Raw genomic sequence first — 13726 nt, 5'->3', positions numbered from 1 at the left:
GAGTTTATTGATAATGTATACACATACTTAAGAGCCATACTACATTTCTTACTTCGTAAGGTACAAGGAAAGAGCCCATATCAGCTGCAATCGTATTAATGTACTCAGTATTATTTATCTGTAATGATAAAAAGGAAATTTATTAGATTATAAATATCAAAACTTATTATAGGAATAAGAAAATGACAACAAAATGATAATGGCAATAAAATGATAATGAAATGATAATACAACAAATGATTTGCTCATAAGTGCGATCAAATTTTTAAAACAAGTGTTGGTTTTAAAAATTATTATTTACTGCCAATGAACGATATACTCCATAGAAATTGTAAACGTTGGAGGATATATATCAGACGATATCCTTAGTACTATCCAAAAGACGGAAAGAAAATTCAAACATGCTGTCATGCAATTCAAAATTCAGATAACTCTCGCTGTTAGCCTTGAACTCAGTTTGGCTTTTTGCCAAGTTTGCTTTCTTGCCACTTTTTATCAAACAAATACTAAACCTGCTAGCATGTTCCAAGTAATATGCGGTAAATATCCTCTTTCTCCAGCCACATTATACTTGTGATAGTAAATAAATGTCCCAAATAGAACGATTTTTTCTATAATGGCAGTATCAGGTGATGATATACAAAGAATAATTCGAATATAATTATTCAACTTTACTTAATCTTTCTCTTACCTCAGCAAACCAATAGTCAGAAGAAGACAATTGACTCATCAAACATTCCGTGTAATATGTATGTTCATCTCGCAAAGTTTGGGGCAAAAGCGCTTTGTCCCATTTCCTTCCATGTGCATCGTACAAGCTGCCTAATAAAGGTAATCTGAGTTATTGATTTCTATATCATAAACAACTCTGTTAAGAATAAGAGGGAAAAAATTATAATACAAGATCAATATTATGTAAAGCACTTACTTTGAGTCGGTAAATTTTGGAAAACTTTCGGAAGCTGAAGTGGGAATGCTGACCTATCGGATGTGTTCATTACGAAAATTTCAAGTGAACATCGCCAACAAAAATAGTTGAAAACATATACAGGGTTTGGACAAAAATACGGTGACACTTCTATACTAACTTTATATAAGCATTTTTTTTAGCGGCAAAAGTATTGAAGATTTTACAGGGCTAAACTGTTGGCACACTTTGAAAGATCAACCTCGAAGCTTTTACAAGTAGAACTTTTTTACTCACGCAAAATTTGCATCGACCAAAATGAGTGTAAGAAGTTTGAAAATGTTTTCCTTTTTAATACCACAATAATTAAAAAAAAGTGTTCTTATGTAATATATATATATATATATATATATATATATATATATATATATATATATATATATATATATAGAGAGAGAGAGAGAGAGAGAGAGAGAGAGAGAGAGAGAGAAATATTTCACAAGTAAAAGAATACATTTAATAACTTCTATTAATTTTAAGCCAACCAAAGTAATCTTGGCCTTTTCTATTAATTAAAGAGCCATACTATGTGATTTGCTGGCCACTGAAAGAAACTTTTTAAGATCATTAAAATATTAGCTAAGGAAATTTAAAATCATATTTCTTACCAGTAGCATCAAAAGCTTTAGACATGACTCTAGCTAACATAGCTGTTTCACCAAATTTCAAGTATCTGAGAAAGAAAAGAACTTACAGTGCGGCTTTTAGGAGAACTCTTTCAGACTAAAAGTCTGAGGCCGTCTGCTGCTATGGTAACGAGTGAGAGCACATTTGTAATGGGGGTGCAATGGAGGAATCAAGGTGACGATTGGTTTACGCACGCTGACTTATGCCAAGATCGAGCCAAAACTATTCACCCCACACCCCTATTCGAAGTGACTTTTCCCCGTAACCATGGTAACCGCCATGACCCGAGACTGATGTCTGGAGGAGTTCTTCTGAAAGCCGCACTGTACTTATTGTAAAGCAAAAAACAAAAACAAAAAATAAAAAAAAAGAATATTACAACAATATTACCTGTATCTATTATGCAGGATTTATGTGTGTAGACAATATTATGATTAACCACCAATTACTATTAAAAATATTTGTTCTGAATCAAGCATTGAATCATTTAACATTCAAAAACATCGAATCAAGAAGTGTAGGTCAAGGAAGAGGCTTATAAATCAAATTTAAATTTCAAAACTTAATTCAACTAGAGGATTCGTTTTTTTTTTCTTCATTTTTTAGTTTGAATTCCACTATCTTAAATTTGTTTCTGATCCTCATTATGTGAGTTTAAAACGAATTTTCAACAAGTGTTTTTAAACTTATAATGGTTTTATTACTATATATAATATCTGAAACTTACTTTGGTATATTACCTGAATAATGAGACATAGGAAACCAAAATGAACTACCATCCAATCCTAAAAACAAAGAGTAAAGTTATTGGATCGATATTTCACATTTATTTAAGAAAAGTATAATTGAATGCTGAAAAATTTAATAAGCTTCCATCATATTGTGAGAAACAGTATCTACGTTTGAACATCAGGTTATAAACATACAACTATTTTATATAAGTTTATGGACATATATTAGTAACTTTGGTGGTCACTTAACTTAAAAAAGAGACGTCTTGAAATGATCCGTTGATTTTATTTGTAGTAAATTGAGATAGGAAACCAAAAGTAAAGAATTAATAAAAAGGGCTGCAAATTCAGGATGAAATTTATTTTTGATTACATAGAGCTTTAAGTTAGTATATCATTGATATTATAAAATATTTACTTAATCTTATGAAAAACTCATTTTTTGCCCCAGCCAACTACACTGTCACAGACCTCCATATTGTTGGCTGCATTCACGCTTCACACAACAAAGATCAACACGCAGAGAGAAATATCCATGCTCTGAGCGGGATTCGAGCTCTCGACCATTGGCTTCGCAGTCAGGCACGCGGACCGCTAGGCAACCTTACCGGCGATTATCCGTGTATCGTAACTTTCTAATCACGTTAGATATAGGGACACTACCTCAATGCGAAAACTCTAAAGTAAATACAGTAATGACTTTTACTAATCACCTTTCGTTAACATTGAAAGTATTTGATATTGTAACTAATAATACTAAAGTATACTTACTAACTTTATTAGTCTTATAATCGTAACTAAAGCTTACTCCTAAAGGACTTTCTTCTAGAGAAATTTCACTGCAAAAGTAAAAATATATATATATATTTGTTTTATGAATAATTTTATTTTCTGTGATCTTTTTGTGTAATAGTTCATAATGGTTTATTTGCAATTTGTTTTTATCATTCTTTGTAATCTCATAGAAATATTGAAATAAAAATATCGATAAATTTAACAATTGTTTACTAATCATATTCAAAATTGTTAAAGCTCGTAATTTCTGTGAGTTTGCTACAGTTATACGTGACTATTAGGTCAAGTTTAGCCTGTATTTAGTCTGCGATTTCTATGCTAATTCATTAAAATGGCACAAAACGTCCGTATTAGAAAAGCCACAGTTTCGTGAAAATAAAAAGTGTTTATGGTATTTCGATACTTAAAAAGTTACACCAATAAAGCAACATATGAGCACACAAATTTTTTGAAAGCTTTCCTCTAGTCGGACAAATTTCGCCAACTTGGCAATTTTTAAAAGTGATAAATAGGTTTTAAAATTTTACAGTCATTTGTTCGTTTTAAATCACAAATAATTCTTTTCGGCATGGTTTAAAATTGATGCTTTGTTATAAATATGAATCACTCAAACTGTGGAATTTTTTTTTATTTAATTTCATTTGGTTATTTATTATTAATGAAAATTTGGCGAAAAATTTTTGAAAAACACAGTTCAAAATGCGAAAAAGCTGTATGTAAGGGTTGGCTGCATCCTTAATCCCTTAATGATCGGTTCATTTTCAAGAAAACGGTCATAAAAGTGCCTATTTGCCAAATGCACGTATTTAATTAGTGCTGACATCTAGTTTAAAATAAACTAACTATCTACAATTGCCTTAAAAATATACTGGTACTGCCATCTGGTGTGTAAAATGAGAAATAAAATGTTTCCCGGGTAAAAGGAATGAATTAGTTATATTATTATTGGTGCGTTACTACTGAACACTCCAGCCCGGAAATTTCACGGGAGCGAGAAATAGAGGGCGAAAAATCACCCCGTCATTTTCACAGGAGCGAGAAGGAAGGGGTTAATGAGGATAAAGATAGTTAATATTCTCACCTCACAACATTTTCTGAATTCGAATACCAAAGTCTATTGAAAAAATATCTTGTTTTGAACTTTTTGACGTTCATAACATTTAGAAAGTAGTCGTCGATCGTCTGAAGCTACAGAAAAAGAAAATGAAAATAGTCATAATATGATTTAAATACAAATGCACACATTTATTTAAGAAAACCAACTAGAAAAGACCAACCACCACTTCCCTTTCTGTATGTTCATCTAAATTCAAAGCTAATATCTGCTATAGATTCGTTTATGTCTCAATGTTAAAAAAAAAATTGGGGGGGGGGGTTTGACGAAAATGTTAAATTTCTCTTAAGTCATGTGATTATTTTTTTATTTTTAAAGAAAGAAAAAATCGTCTTAAGAAAAAATTAAATGGTTCCTTTTGTAAGTAAAAATTTTAACTTTATGATGAGAAGAAAAATTTTTTTTAGAACCTTTAATTTGTGCGCGATGGACTTCAAAGTGCAGAAATATTGAAAAAATAAAAAAGAAACTCACCTTAAAAAATTTATAATTAAAAATCTAATTAAAAAAATAAAAAATTGAGCTTCGTAATTAGCTTAAAATTGTACTTGTTCAACGTCTTGTCATATCTTTAGTGCATACGTTATACTCACAATTCTGCATGCAGACTAACACGCACACAAATTCTACATTTCATTATATGTATATAATATAATATATGTATATAATATATGCATAGATTACAGGCGTTAAAAAACGACCCATTTCATGAGTTTAAGATAATAAATTTTTTTAACTCCAAAGCCTTGTAGCATTTTACTCAACCAAGAAGACTCCTAGATCAAACATCGAGACAAACTAGCCTTTGCGGAGGATTGTTTTATGGAACTAACACACATTTAATTTTAAAAACCTGTGAAACATCTTACGGTTAACCCGATAGCCGAAAATGATTCTTATCCAGGATCCATTTATAAGCCGGGGTCCTATTTCGTAGCAAAAAAAACATCTCAGGGATTCGAACCTGAGACATGCCAATGGGAGACGAATCCTCTATCCTATAATTCATCGCAACTCTCACTTAAGGGGGGGACTCTTAAGGGGGGGACTTATGGGGGAAACCCTATTTTCTGCAGGATGTTTGATTGTTTATGTTGAATATTTGGACAGATGTCTGGTAATTATGTCCTAAGATTGTTCAACGTTGATATTAACCCCTGTAAGAGGAAGTATTTATGTGATATTTATATCGATATATTTAGTATATATTGAAGAATATTATTTAAAATATCACAGACTTTAAAAATGATGTTGGAAGTATCTATGTATTCCAATTAATAACTTTAAAAAATAATATTTTTCTGGAAATTCCAATATGATAGCATAACAGGTCTCACGGTATTGCAACTAGAACATAAGATGTTCACAATATTCTAACGGGAAAAATTGAAAAAGAAGATATACATACATTCTCATATACAATGTCAATTACAGAACGATTACGAACAACTTCTGGGTATCCGAAATCCAGTTGCATAGTTTTGAGCTGAAAAGAAAGAGAGTTTTTAAGAAACGAAATTAACTCGAATTAAAATGTATGAGTCAAATAGCATATGCCCTGTACGACCAAACCTGCACCTGCCAACCCAATGTATTAAAAGTGGTAATATATAAGGGAGTTGGGCGAAAATGTGGAAAGATTTCTACACTAACTCTATAAACAATCTTTCTTTTAACAGAAAATGTTTTGAAGCAAAATTATTGACACAGTTTAAAAGATCATTGCTTGAAGCTTTTTGAAATGGCGTCATGCAAAATTTGGATCAACGAAAATGAGTAAAAAAAGAGTTGGCAGCTTCTTTCTAGCTCTAATACAAGGAGATATTCTAATATCTCATACTCATATGTGATGGTTATCTTAGCATCAGCCCCGCCAGGGGGCTCTAACTAATTAATCTGAGTGGGAATAAATAATAAATCGCCGAAGCGCAAATGAATGGTGAAAGTTGGGGTTCAGTAACATTTACTGAGTGAAAATTAAAATAAAGTAGCGGGATTAAACAAACAAATTTAAGAGAGAGAAGAGGTTTTTGTGGCAAACTGCCTCGCCTCCCCCAAAGGTATTACCCCGGTATTCTCGGGTGCACAGTAGCCACATAGCCTCAGAGAAAAGGAAAAATGCATGATAATAAATGCGCAAAAATATATACAAGTACTTTCAACTATTTACAAAATTTACGGGACAAAACTCGATCGGATAGGAAAAAGGCGGTTGCCGGGCTATATTTTATATTGTCTTTGATGAGCTCAAAATCAAAGTTTTTAAAGTAGTTGCAAGTATCACAAGATAGTACATCTCTGAAGAAACTTGCACATAGTTCAGCTATATGCTCATCTATTTTGTTGATTTTTAAATCTCTTCTTAGATCTTTCATTCTCATGGATCTGGGGGCTCCAGTGATGTATCTGAGAAATTTATTTTGAGTACTCTCCAGTTTCTTCTTTTGAGTAGCAGTGGTTGTGCTCCATGCTGGGGCTGCGTAGCTGATGATATATACTAATATCTTTTAGGATTGTAATATTTATATTAAAATGCTTTTTAAAATATTGTGTTATTGAAAAAGGAAAGAAGCTTTTGACCCCCTACGTTCAATTTGGTCGATACACATTTTTCATGGTTAAAAAAAGCACCATTTTTAAAAACTTAAGGCATTATCTTTCAAATTGTGATCATGAAAAATCTTACAAAACATTTGCTGTTAAAAGAAAAGTTGTTTTCACAGGGTTAGTACAGAAGTGTTTCCATATTTTTGTTCATTCTCTGTGATCATTTTAAAGCATGTTAAAACTAGGTAAAATTTTCTGCTTTTAGCTATCTTTTTTAATTTTTAAAATATTCTCTACAAGCATAAAATTAGATTTTAATAAGATGAATTAGATTAATCCTCTTAACGGAATAATTTTCACCCCTTTTGATCTTTTTTAGACAAGAGAAACAATTACTATCAAATTATATTCAGTGATAAAGAGAGAAAACGTTAATTTGGCTGCAAATTTGGAATTTTACTGGAATCTAAGGCAGCTCTTTTAAATATCAAAATGTCCCTTATCTAAAATCAATAAAAAAAATTTAAAGTATGCTTTATTAAGTAGCGTATTTAGTTTCATTAAAAAAATTCAAGTCTTACTTTGTTCTGAAATAACTTTTTAGTCAGACGACTGAGTCGTGAATTCGCTCTTGTAATTTGTAAAATCTCTGTTTTCAGTTTTGTGAAAACATTCTTTATCTAGAAAAAGAAAATTAAATGTTAATATAAACATTATTTTCTTAAATTAGTACTTGAAAATATTTACCTAAACAGCACAATGCTTGATTTTCAAACCTTTTTTCGCAAAACTTTTTTATAATGGTAGTAAAACCTACTAAACCTTTCACAGTTTATATAGTAATTTGACCCATGTATGTTCATATTTTTATACAGTTATAATTTGAAAATTTCTCTTATAAAAACAGTGGTATATGTTTAAAATTTCAATTTAGGGAGCATTTTCTTATGTTAATTACCATTTAAGACTAAAAATAGAAATCAAAATTCCGTTTTTATAAATTAAAAATATGAGTTTTGCATTGCATAACTGAAAAAAAAACACAACTTGGTGAATGTTTTTTAATTCTCAGGTGGAAACTAAATGTAATCATATTTCAGCAACTCTTAAAAAACTTAACTAATACGTTGTGATTTTTTTTCCAGGTTATTTCAACTCTTCAGATTATAAAATTTATAAACACACTTGGAAATATAATTTCACCTTAAAAACTTTTCTATAATTCCATATATTTACATACAGTTTAAATTATTCTGTTGATTCGTTCTTATTAAAAATAAACTAATGGTAAAAAAACACCATTTGATGGTTGTTTTCGTAGTTCTCAAATGGTAACTAAATGTAAACATTTTTCAGTTATCCTTAAAAGGCTTAACTACCACATTATGATTTTTCCGGGACGTGGCAGTTCCTTATATTCTATAGTTGATGGAATGCACTGATACTTCTTAACTTTGCTTATCCTTTATACATTTTTACAGGAGAAACGAGATCATATTCTATTTATCACAACCCAAAAATATCAATAGTACAGTCAGCAAACTTGATGATGGCAAACAGCAGTCATTCAGACAAACAATTACTTAACCCGGGTAGCTGAAAAATCAGCTACAAAATGCCCATTTTCTACACTTACCAGGGAAACCTTTTTTAATTCCTTTTTTTTCAATTACCTCTCAATGAGAGTTTCAGATTATTTTTAGATTTGACCAAAATTCTGAAAAGTTTAGCCTTAAATCCAACCACTTATTTTTAGTGACTTAGTCACTTTTGCAAATGATGAGTCCGCTAATTTTCTATCACTATTGTAAAAAGCGAAGTAAGTTGATATAACTTTAACGTGCAGTTTATTTTATGTGAAAGAAACCTAAAAGTTAATCTTGCAAAAATCGATTTTAGTACAAACAATTCATTTGAATAATGACTAGAATATAGACCATCGTTCTGAGAAAATATGACACTCACGTTTTCTAGTTGTTGACCTGTAATGAAACCGTAATCTTCCAAAAACTTGAATGAAGCAATTCCCAATTCCCGTCGAATGAAATCAGCGCAAGATTGCCAATTCTTATCGTAAAAATGCTTCCAGAAAGGAACATAGCCTGTGTAATAAAGCTGTAAATTTCGGAAATCATTTCCAAGATACTGCACAATCTGCGTAAGCATCCTCCACAGAACATACCTTGCCGACATCCTATTAAAATCAACTAGTTACATTATTATATCAAAATGTATCGGTAAAAAAGATATTTAATAGCAAAAGTGAAAAGTGTTCATTCCTATATGAGTAATGTAGAGAAGATTTATTTTTCACTTTTATTTTGTAATGCTTTTTATCAGTTCTATCTCAATGGTTATATATTTTTAAATTCTTTAAAAACCTGATATAAACTTGATTTAATCCTTTTTATTTTATTTTATTATTCATTATTTCCAATGAGCTGCACAATCAGTCTTCCCGATGAGCAGACCTAGTGTGTTCTCCAGAAGTGGCATCCACTCTTTCAGGACCACCACAATGGGTGAGATACCGTTGGCCATGTTAATTTGGACGTCGTTTATTTTATAACTGGTGTCAAACAGTCGACTCAGTCGATTGGGTTTACGGCTATTGGTTTAACTCCACAGTCTAGTAATGATGCCAACCTTGAAAACAATGAAACTCTTGGATGAAACATTGGGACAAAATAGCCTTTGTGGGAGGCGCTTAGATGAAATTAACCCACCCGTAGCAGCAAGGAATCTTTGGTCCACATTGGACCAATATTCGCGAATCTTGGTTCAATAAGAATTCAAAGGGCTGTTATTTTCCTATTTTGGTCGTAAAAGCTTTTTTTTTGATTTATCCGATATTTTACAGCCACTTTACAACCAATATCGCCCCTATATAGAGTAGTCAGATTCACTCGATATTTTATATTCATTATTAAGTCAATATAGGCCCTATATTAGCTGTAATTAGGTCGATATTGGCCCTGCATAGGACCAATATTAAAAAATCTAGACATTCCAATATTTTTTCCTTTGTACATGTTCATATAAGATCCATATGCGGCCAATTTTGAGCCCAGCTGGGGCCAAGATAAAATTGCTGCTTGGGACATTTGCGTTACATTTAGAGAAAAAGTACGGAAACCTTCCATGATTAGCCCGGCGATAAGGGGATTCCAGCCCAAGATCCGCCTACCTCTGAGAATATTTCACGTCTATGCTGGGTCGATGCGAGTCTTGAGCAGAATATGTATTGTCCAGCCATTGTTGAGATTCGAACCTAAATCACCTTTAAGTGAGTGCTCTAATCCCTGATCAACTACGGCTCCAATTCAACCCATTAACCCATTTAAGACTACTGCAGCAGAAACGGGATTTTTGCATGCTATATAGAAGTACTGTTGTGAAATGCAGGATTCCCACCGGCTATAAGAGTTATATTGCGTTATAATTTTTTCTTTGAAGTATTAATAGAGGTAGCCGATGCTCCAAAGTACTGTGCAAGATTTGCATTTTTTTTAACATCGCGATAACAATTTTTTTTAAAAAGTATCTTGAAGACATATATTGGAAGTAACATATATTAAAGAATAAAAAGAGTGGCATTTGTTGACATCAATGGTATCGTGATCATTAATAACAATAATAAATATCGATTACGAAAATGTCAAGAGTTTTATCTATAACGTTAATGATCGTATACGATAATATCGCGATTTTTATCAATAACGAACAACAATAAAGATAAGATCGGGAATATTAACCATCACAATCTTTCCATTTGGGTAGCGAAAAAATTGACAAATTAAGATTCTATGTTCATGCTTAAGCAGTTATTTATGATGAACTGTAGGCTTCATAATTTTTAATTTTTGGCACGTTGAAGAGTATTTTTGGCTGGGATCTTTAACATTATATTCCTTGTGAAAGAGTTCTCAATTTACCTGGGAGATGCTTGATTTAAAGCAGAAATGATGACTGCCAAATTACTTTTACACGTGCTGACAATGTCTGTGTCATGTACTGCGTCGCCAATGAGTGGTCGCCAAATCTCTCTCATCTGTAGTATCTATAAATTAATAAACATGTATTGTCAGTAAACTTCTTAAATCCTAAGAGGACATGGGATCTTAAAAATCATAAAATACTGACATTCCCTCCAAAAAATTTATTTAAATGCGTTGTGACAGAATTGGAATTTAGGGTTAAATTGCAAAAAATTACATTTGTATTGTTAAAAGACATTGTTTTTTCTATTTTCCTCTTTTATTTGTCATGTGTCAGATTTTTAATATTGTTCCTGTAAGTTTATAAAAAAGAGTAATATAATATTGTAGAAAAAAGGCTAAAGACTTTTTATTGACATAATATTTTTAAACTTTTGTTGTGGTTTAAGAAGTGCATCGGAAAGCATAATTTTGTGAAAGCTTTTCAAAAGTATTTTTTTCCCCCAATCACTACTAAAGTTAAGCAAAAACTCATTCTTATGTTGAATTTTGATCTTATTATGAACCTGTAGATAAAATGTTTAGATTTACTGTTGAAATTTATCAATAAATATTTGCCTGTACATATAATTGACAGACATTTTAAAACTACGATTTATTATAATAGCTCAAAAATTTTTTTTTAGACAATTTGGAGGTCCTGTGTCCCTTTAGGCCCTTATCTTAGCTCACTCTTTTGTCATTTAGCCTTATGGTGGCCATTTATCAGGTTCCTCCCTTATGTTAGTGATTTACAGACTCTGATCTGAGCATGTTTTAATAAACAAAGCAATCTATAGTGCGACTTTCAGGAGAACTCCTCCAGACATCTGTCTCGCGTCATGGTGGGTACCATGGTTACGAGGAAAAGTCACTTCGAACAGGGGTGTGTGGTGAATAGTTTTGTCTTGATCTTTGCATAGGTCTTCATGAGTAAACCAATCAACACCTTCATTCCTCCATTGCACCCCCATTAGAAATGTACTCTAGCTTGTAACCATAGCAGCAGACAGTCTCAGACATTTAGTCTGGAGGAGTTCTCCTCAAAGCCACACTATAGATCATTTTTGTTAATTAAAGAACTACAACATTACAATTGTTTGGTAGGAAAAAATGAATCGATAACAATAAACATAGTTTTAGATCATTATGTTAAATAGAGCAGCAGTTTGCAAAAAGGCGTTCCTCGGAAACCTGGAATTGCAGGAGTTAGAAATTTTATTACCTCTAAAATTGTTTTTATATCTAGTCAATAATCAATTATTTATTTAATATTTCGATTATTAAGAAATTGTTGAGATAAAATAACAGTGGAAAAATTTTAAAAGCCATATTTATTTAATAACAGCTACTACCACTGCTAAAAACAACTTAAATATATAAAACATATTAATTGGGCGGAGATGTTTTATGTGCACCTGCCAGGGCAACCGTACCGGGATTCCTCATGAAAAAGCTCAACCAATGCCAGAACAAGATTCTAAGAAAAATCACCTGTGCCAGATGATTCCTCAGAAATACAAAAATTCACAAAGACCTCAAGATCCCGACCTTATCACAATATATTCACAAATTAAATGCAGATTTCTTCGACAAGGCTATAAAATGCAAAACAGCTAATTTCAACCAGATATTCAACTTTGAAAACTACAAAAAAGATATAAAATTCAGGCCAAGAGCAGCTCACAGACGCCTCACATCACAATCGTCAAAATAAATAAGAAACCTCAACAAATTTCTTAATCACCGATCCACCTATAGCATCAGATTCAACAACAACAATATTGAGAACTTTATCAAGCGTTTCCCCACGTTGACCATCAACCTACACCCGAAACTAAAGCCATACATAGTTTAAAGCGAGCTGCTTCGTTTTTTTTTTTTTTTCCTTTCGTTTTTTTTTTATTTATTCAAGCAAAGTGCTTGAATCCCCTTGACAGCTACCATATAGTCTTCTGATCTCAAAGAAAATGTACAACGATAAATAATACACGATGGATGGGATAGGCCATTGCAAGGCCAAGGCACCTAGCTCATAAAACAAAAAGAAGATGTTTTATGTGCTTTCATCCCCTCCCATATCAGAAAGCCTCCACACGGGATTTCATAAGTAGTCCGTGCAGATTATTTAAAAAGCGAACCAGTTGTGCGCATGAATTTAATTTCGATTTTAAAAGCAATTAATAAAAAATGTATCACACATGTTTAAGAATTGAGTCTGTAGTGGTTAACAAGAAAATAAAACAAGCTAATCATATTTATAAGTTAAATAAATTTTTAGACATATATTTGTAACCACTTTCTAATTTTTAAAAGATTTTCTATTAGATTGCACTTTTGTAAACTGGTTTACCTTCATAGTGGTCTGATAGGACTATCTATAAAAAAACCGTGTGGAGACTTTCATGTATAGGTGGCGCTGGCACTTTACGGTAGAACAGTTTAACGAGGACAGATACCGCGCACTCTCGGTCCCTACGTAGGCTGATCAAAGTGGTCACTCACCCGCCTGCTGAGCGCAGTCAGTGATGCTTGACTTCAGTGGTCTACTGGAAACCATGTCTTTATGGTCAGTTCACTGCGGGACTTGGGAAGTTAGGACTTTCAGTTTTCTAGCTATACTTTTGTACACATCAAAACTATTTTAAAACTAGACAAGATGGCTCCCCAGTTCTAAAAATGTGACTTAACTGCATAAAATCTAATTATAAAAAAAAGAATAAAATGATGAAAAAATTTCATTCTTTAAAAATTTATACAATCGCTGATGCTTTATTTATGAAGTCAGAGTTCCGTTAAAGGAAGGATAATTATTTAGGGTTCCATAGCTGGAAAAAATTTTAACTTTTGAGGAAAAATAATATGTTTTGTTCGCACAAATAAATTGAGAAGTAATTAGGTATTAGGTTGTGAGGGGCAATAAATTATTCCATAGAAAAAAATTTAGTTTTGTCCCATTATCTAGCTC

At 31.9% G+C, this 13726-nt stretch overlaps 1 protein-coding gene across 1 annotated transcript in view; it reads right to left on the bottom strand.

Annotated features, from left to right (window-relative positions):
• Nucleotides 1-13726, bottom strand: part of LOC122270413 (endothelin-converting enzyme 1) — a 37032-nt gene that overhangs the window by 5132 nt on the left and 18174 nt on the right. The window contains exons 10-19 of the mRNA XM_087167219.1: nucleotides 10717-10841; nucleotides 8747-8975; nucleotides 7363-7461; nucleotides 5643-5720; nucleotides 4202-4308; nucleotides 3097-3164; nucleotides 2322-2379; nucleotides 1576-1640; nucleotides 692-822; nucleotides 53-118 (exon numbers count right to left, since the gene is read on the bottom strand). Coding sequence (XP_087023345.1) covers nucleotides 53-118; nucleotides 692-822; nucleotides 1576-1640; nucleotides 2322-2379; nucleotides 3097-3164; nucleotides 4202-4308; nucleotides 5643-5720; nucleotides 7363-7461; nucleotides 8747-8975; nucleotides 10717-10841 — 1026 coding nt within the window. The remainder of the gene's footprint in view (nucleotides 1-52; nucleotides 119-691; nucleotides 823-1575; nucleotides 1641-2321; nucleotides 2380-3096; nucleotides 3165-4201; nucleotides 4309-5642; nucleotides 5721-7362; nucleotides 7462-8746; nucleotides 8976-10716; nucleotides 10842-13726) is intronic.

Source organism: Parasteatoda tepidariorum, chromosome 1 (assembly GCF_982258835.1).
Source record: "Parasteatoda tepidariorum strain Cologne lab strain chromosome 1, Ptep-v5.0, whole genome shotgun sequence".
In the NCBI taxonomy this organism is placed as follows: domain Eukaryota; kingdom Metazoa; phylum Arthropoda; class Arachnida; order Araneae; family Theridiidae; genus Parasteatoda; species Parasteatoda tepidariorum.
This window is presented reverse-complemented; position numbering and strand designations above follow the sequence as displayed.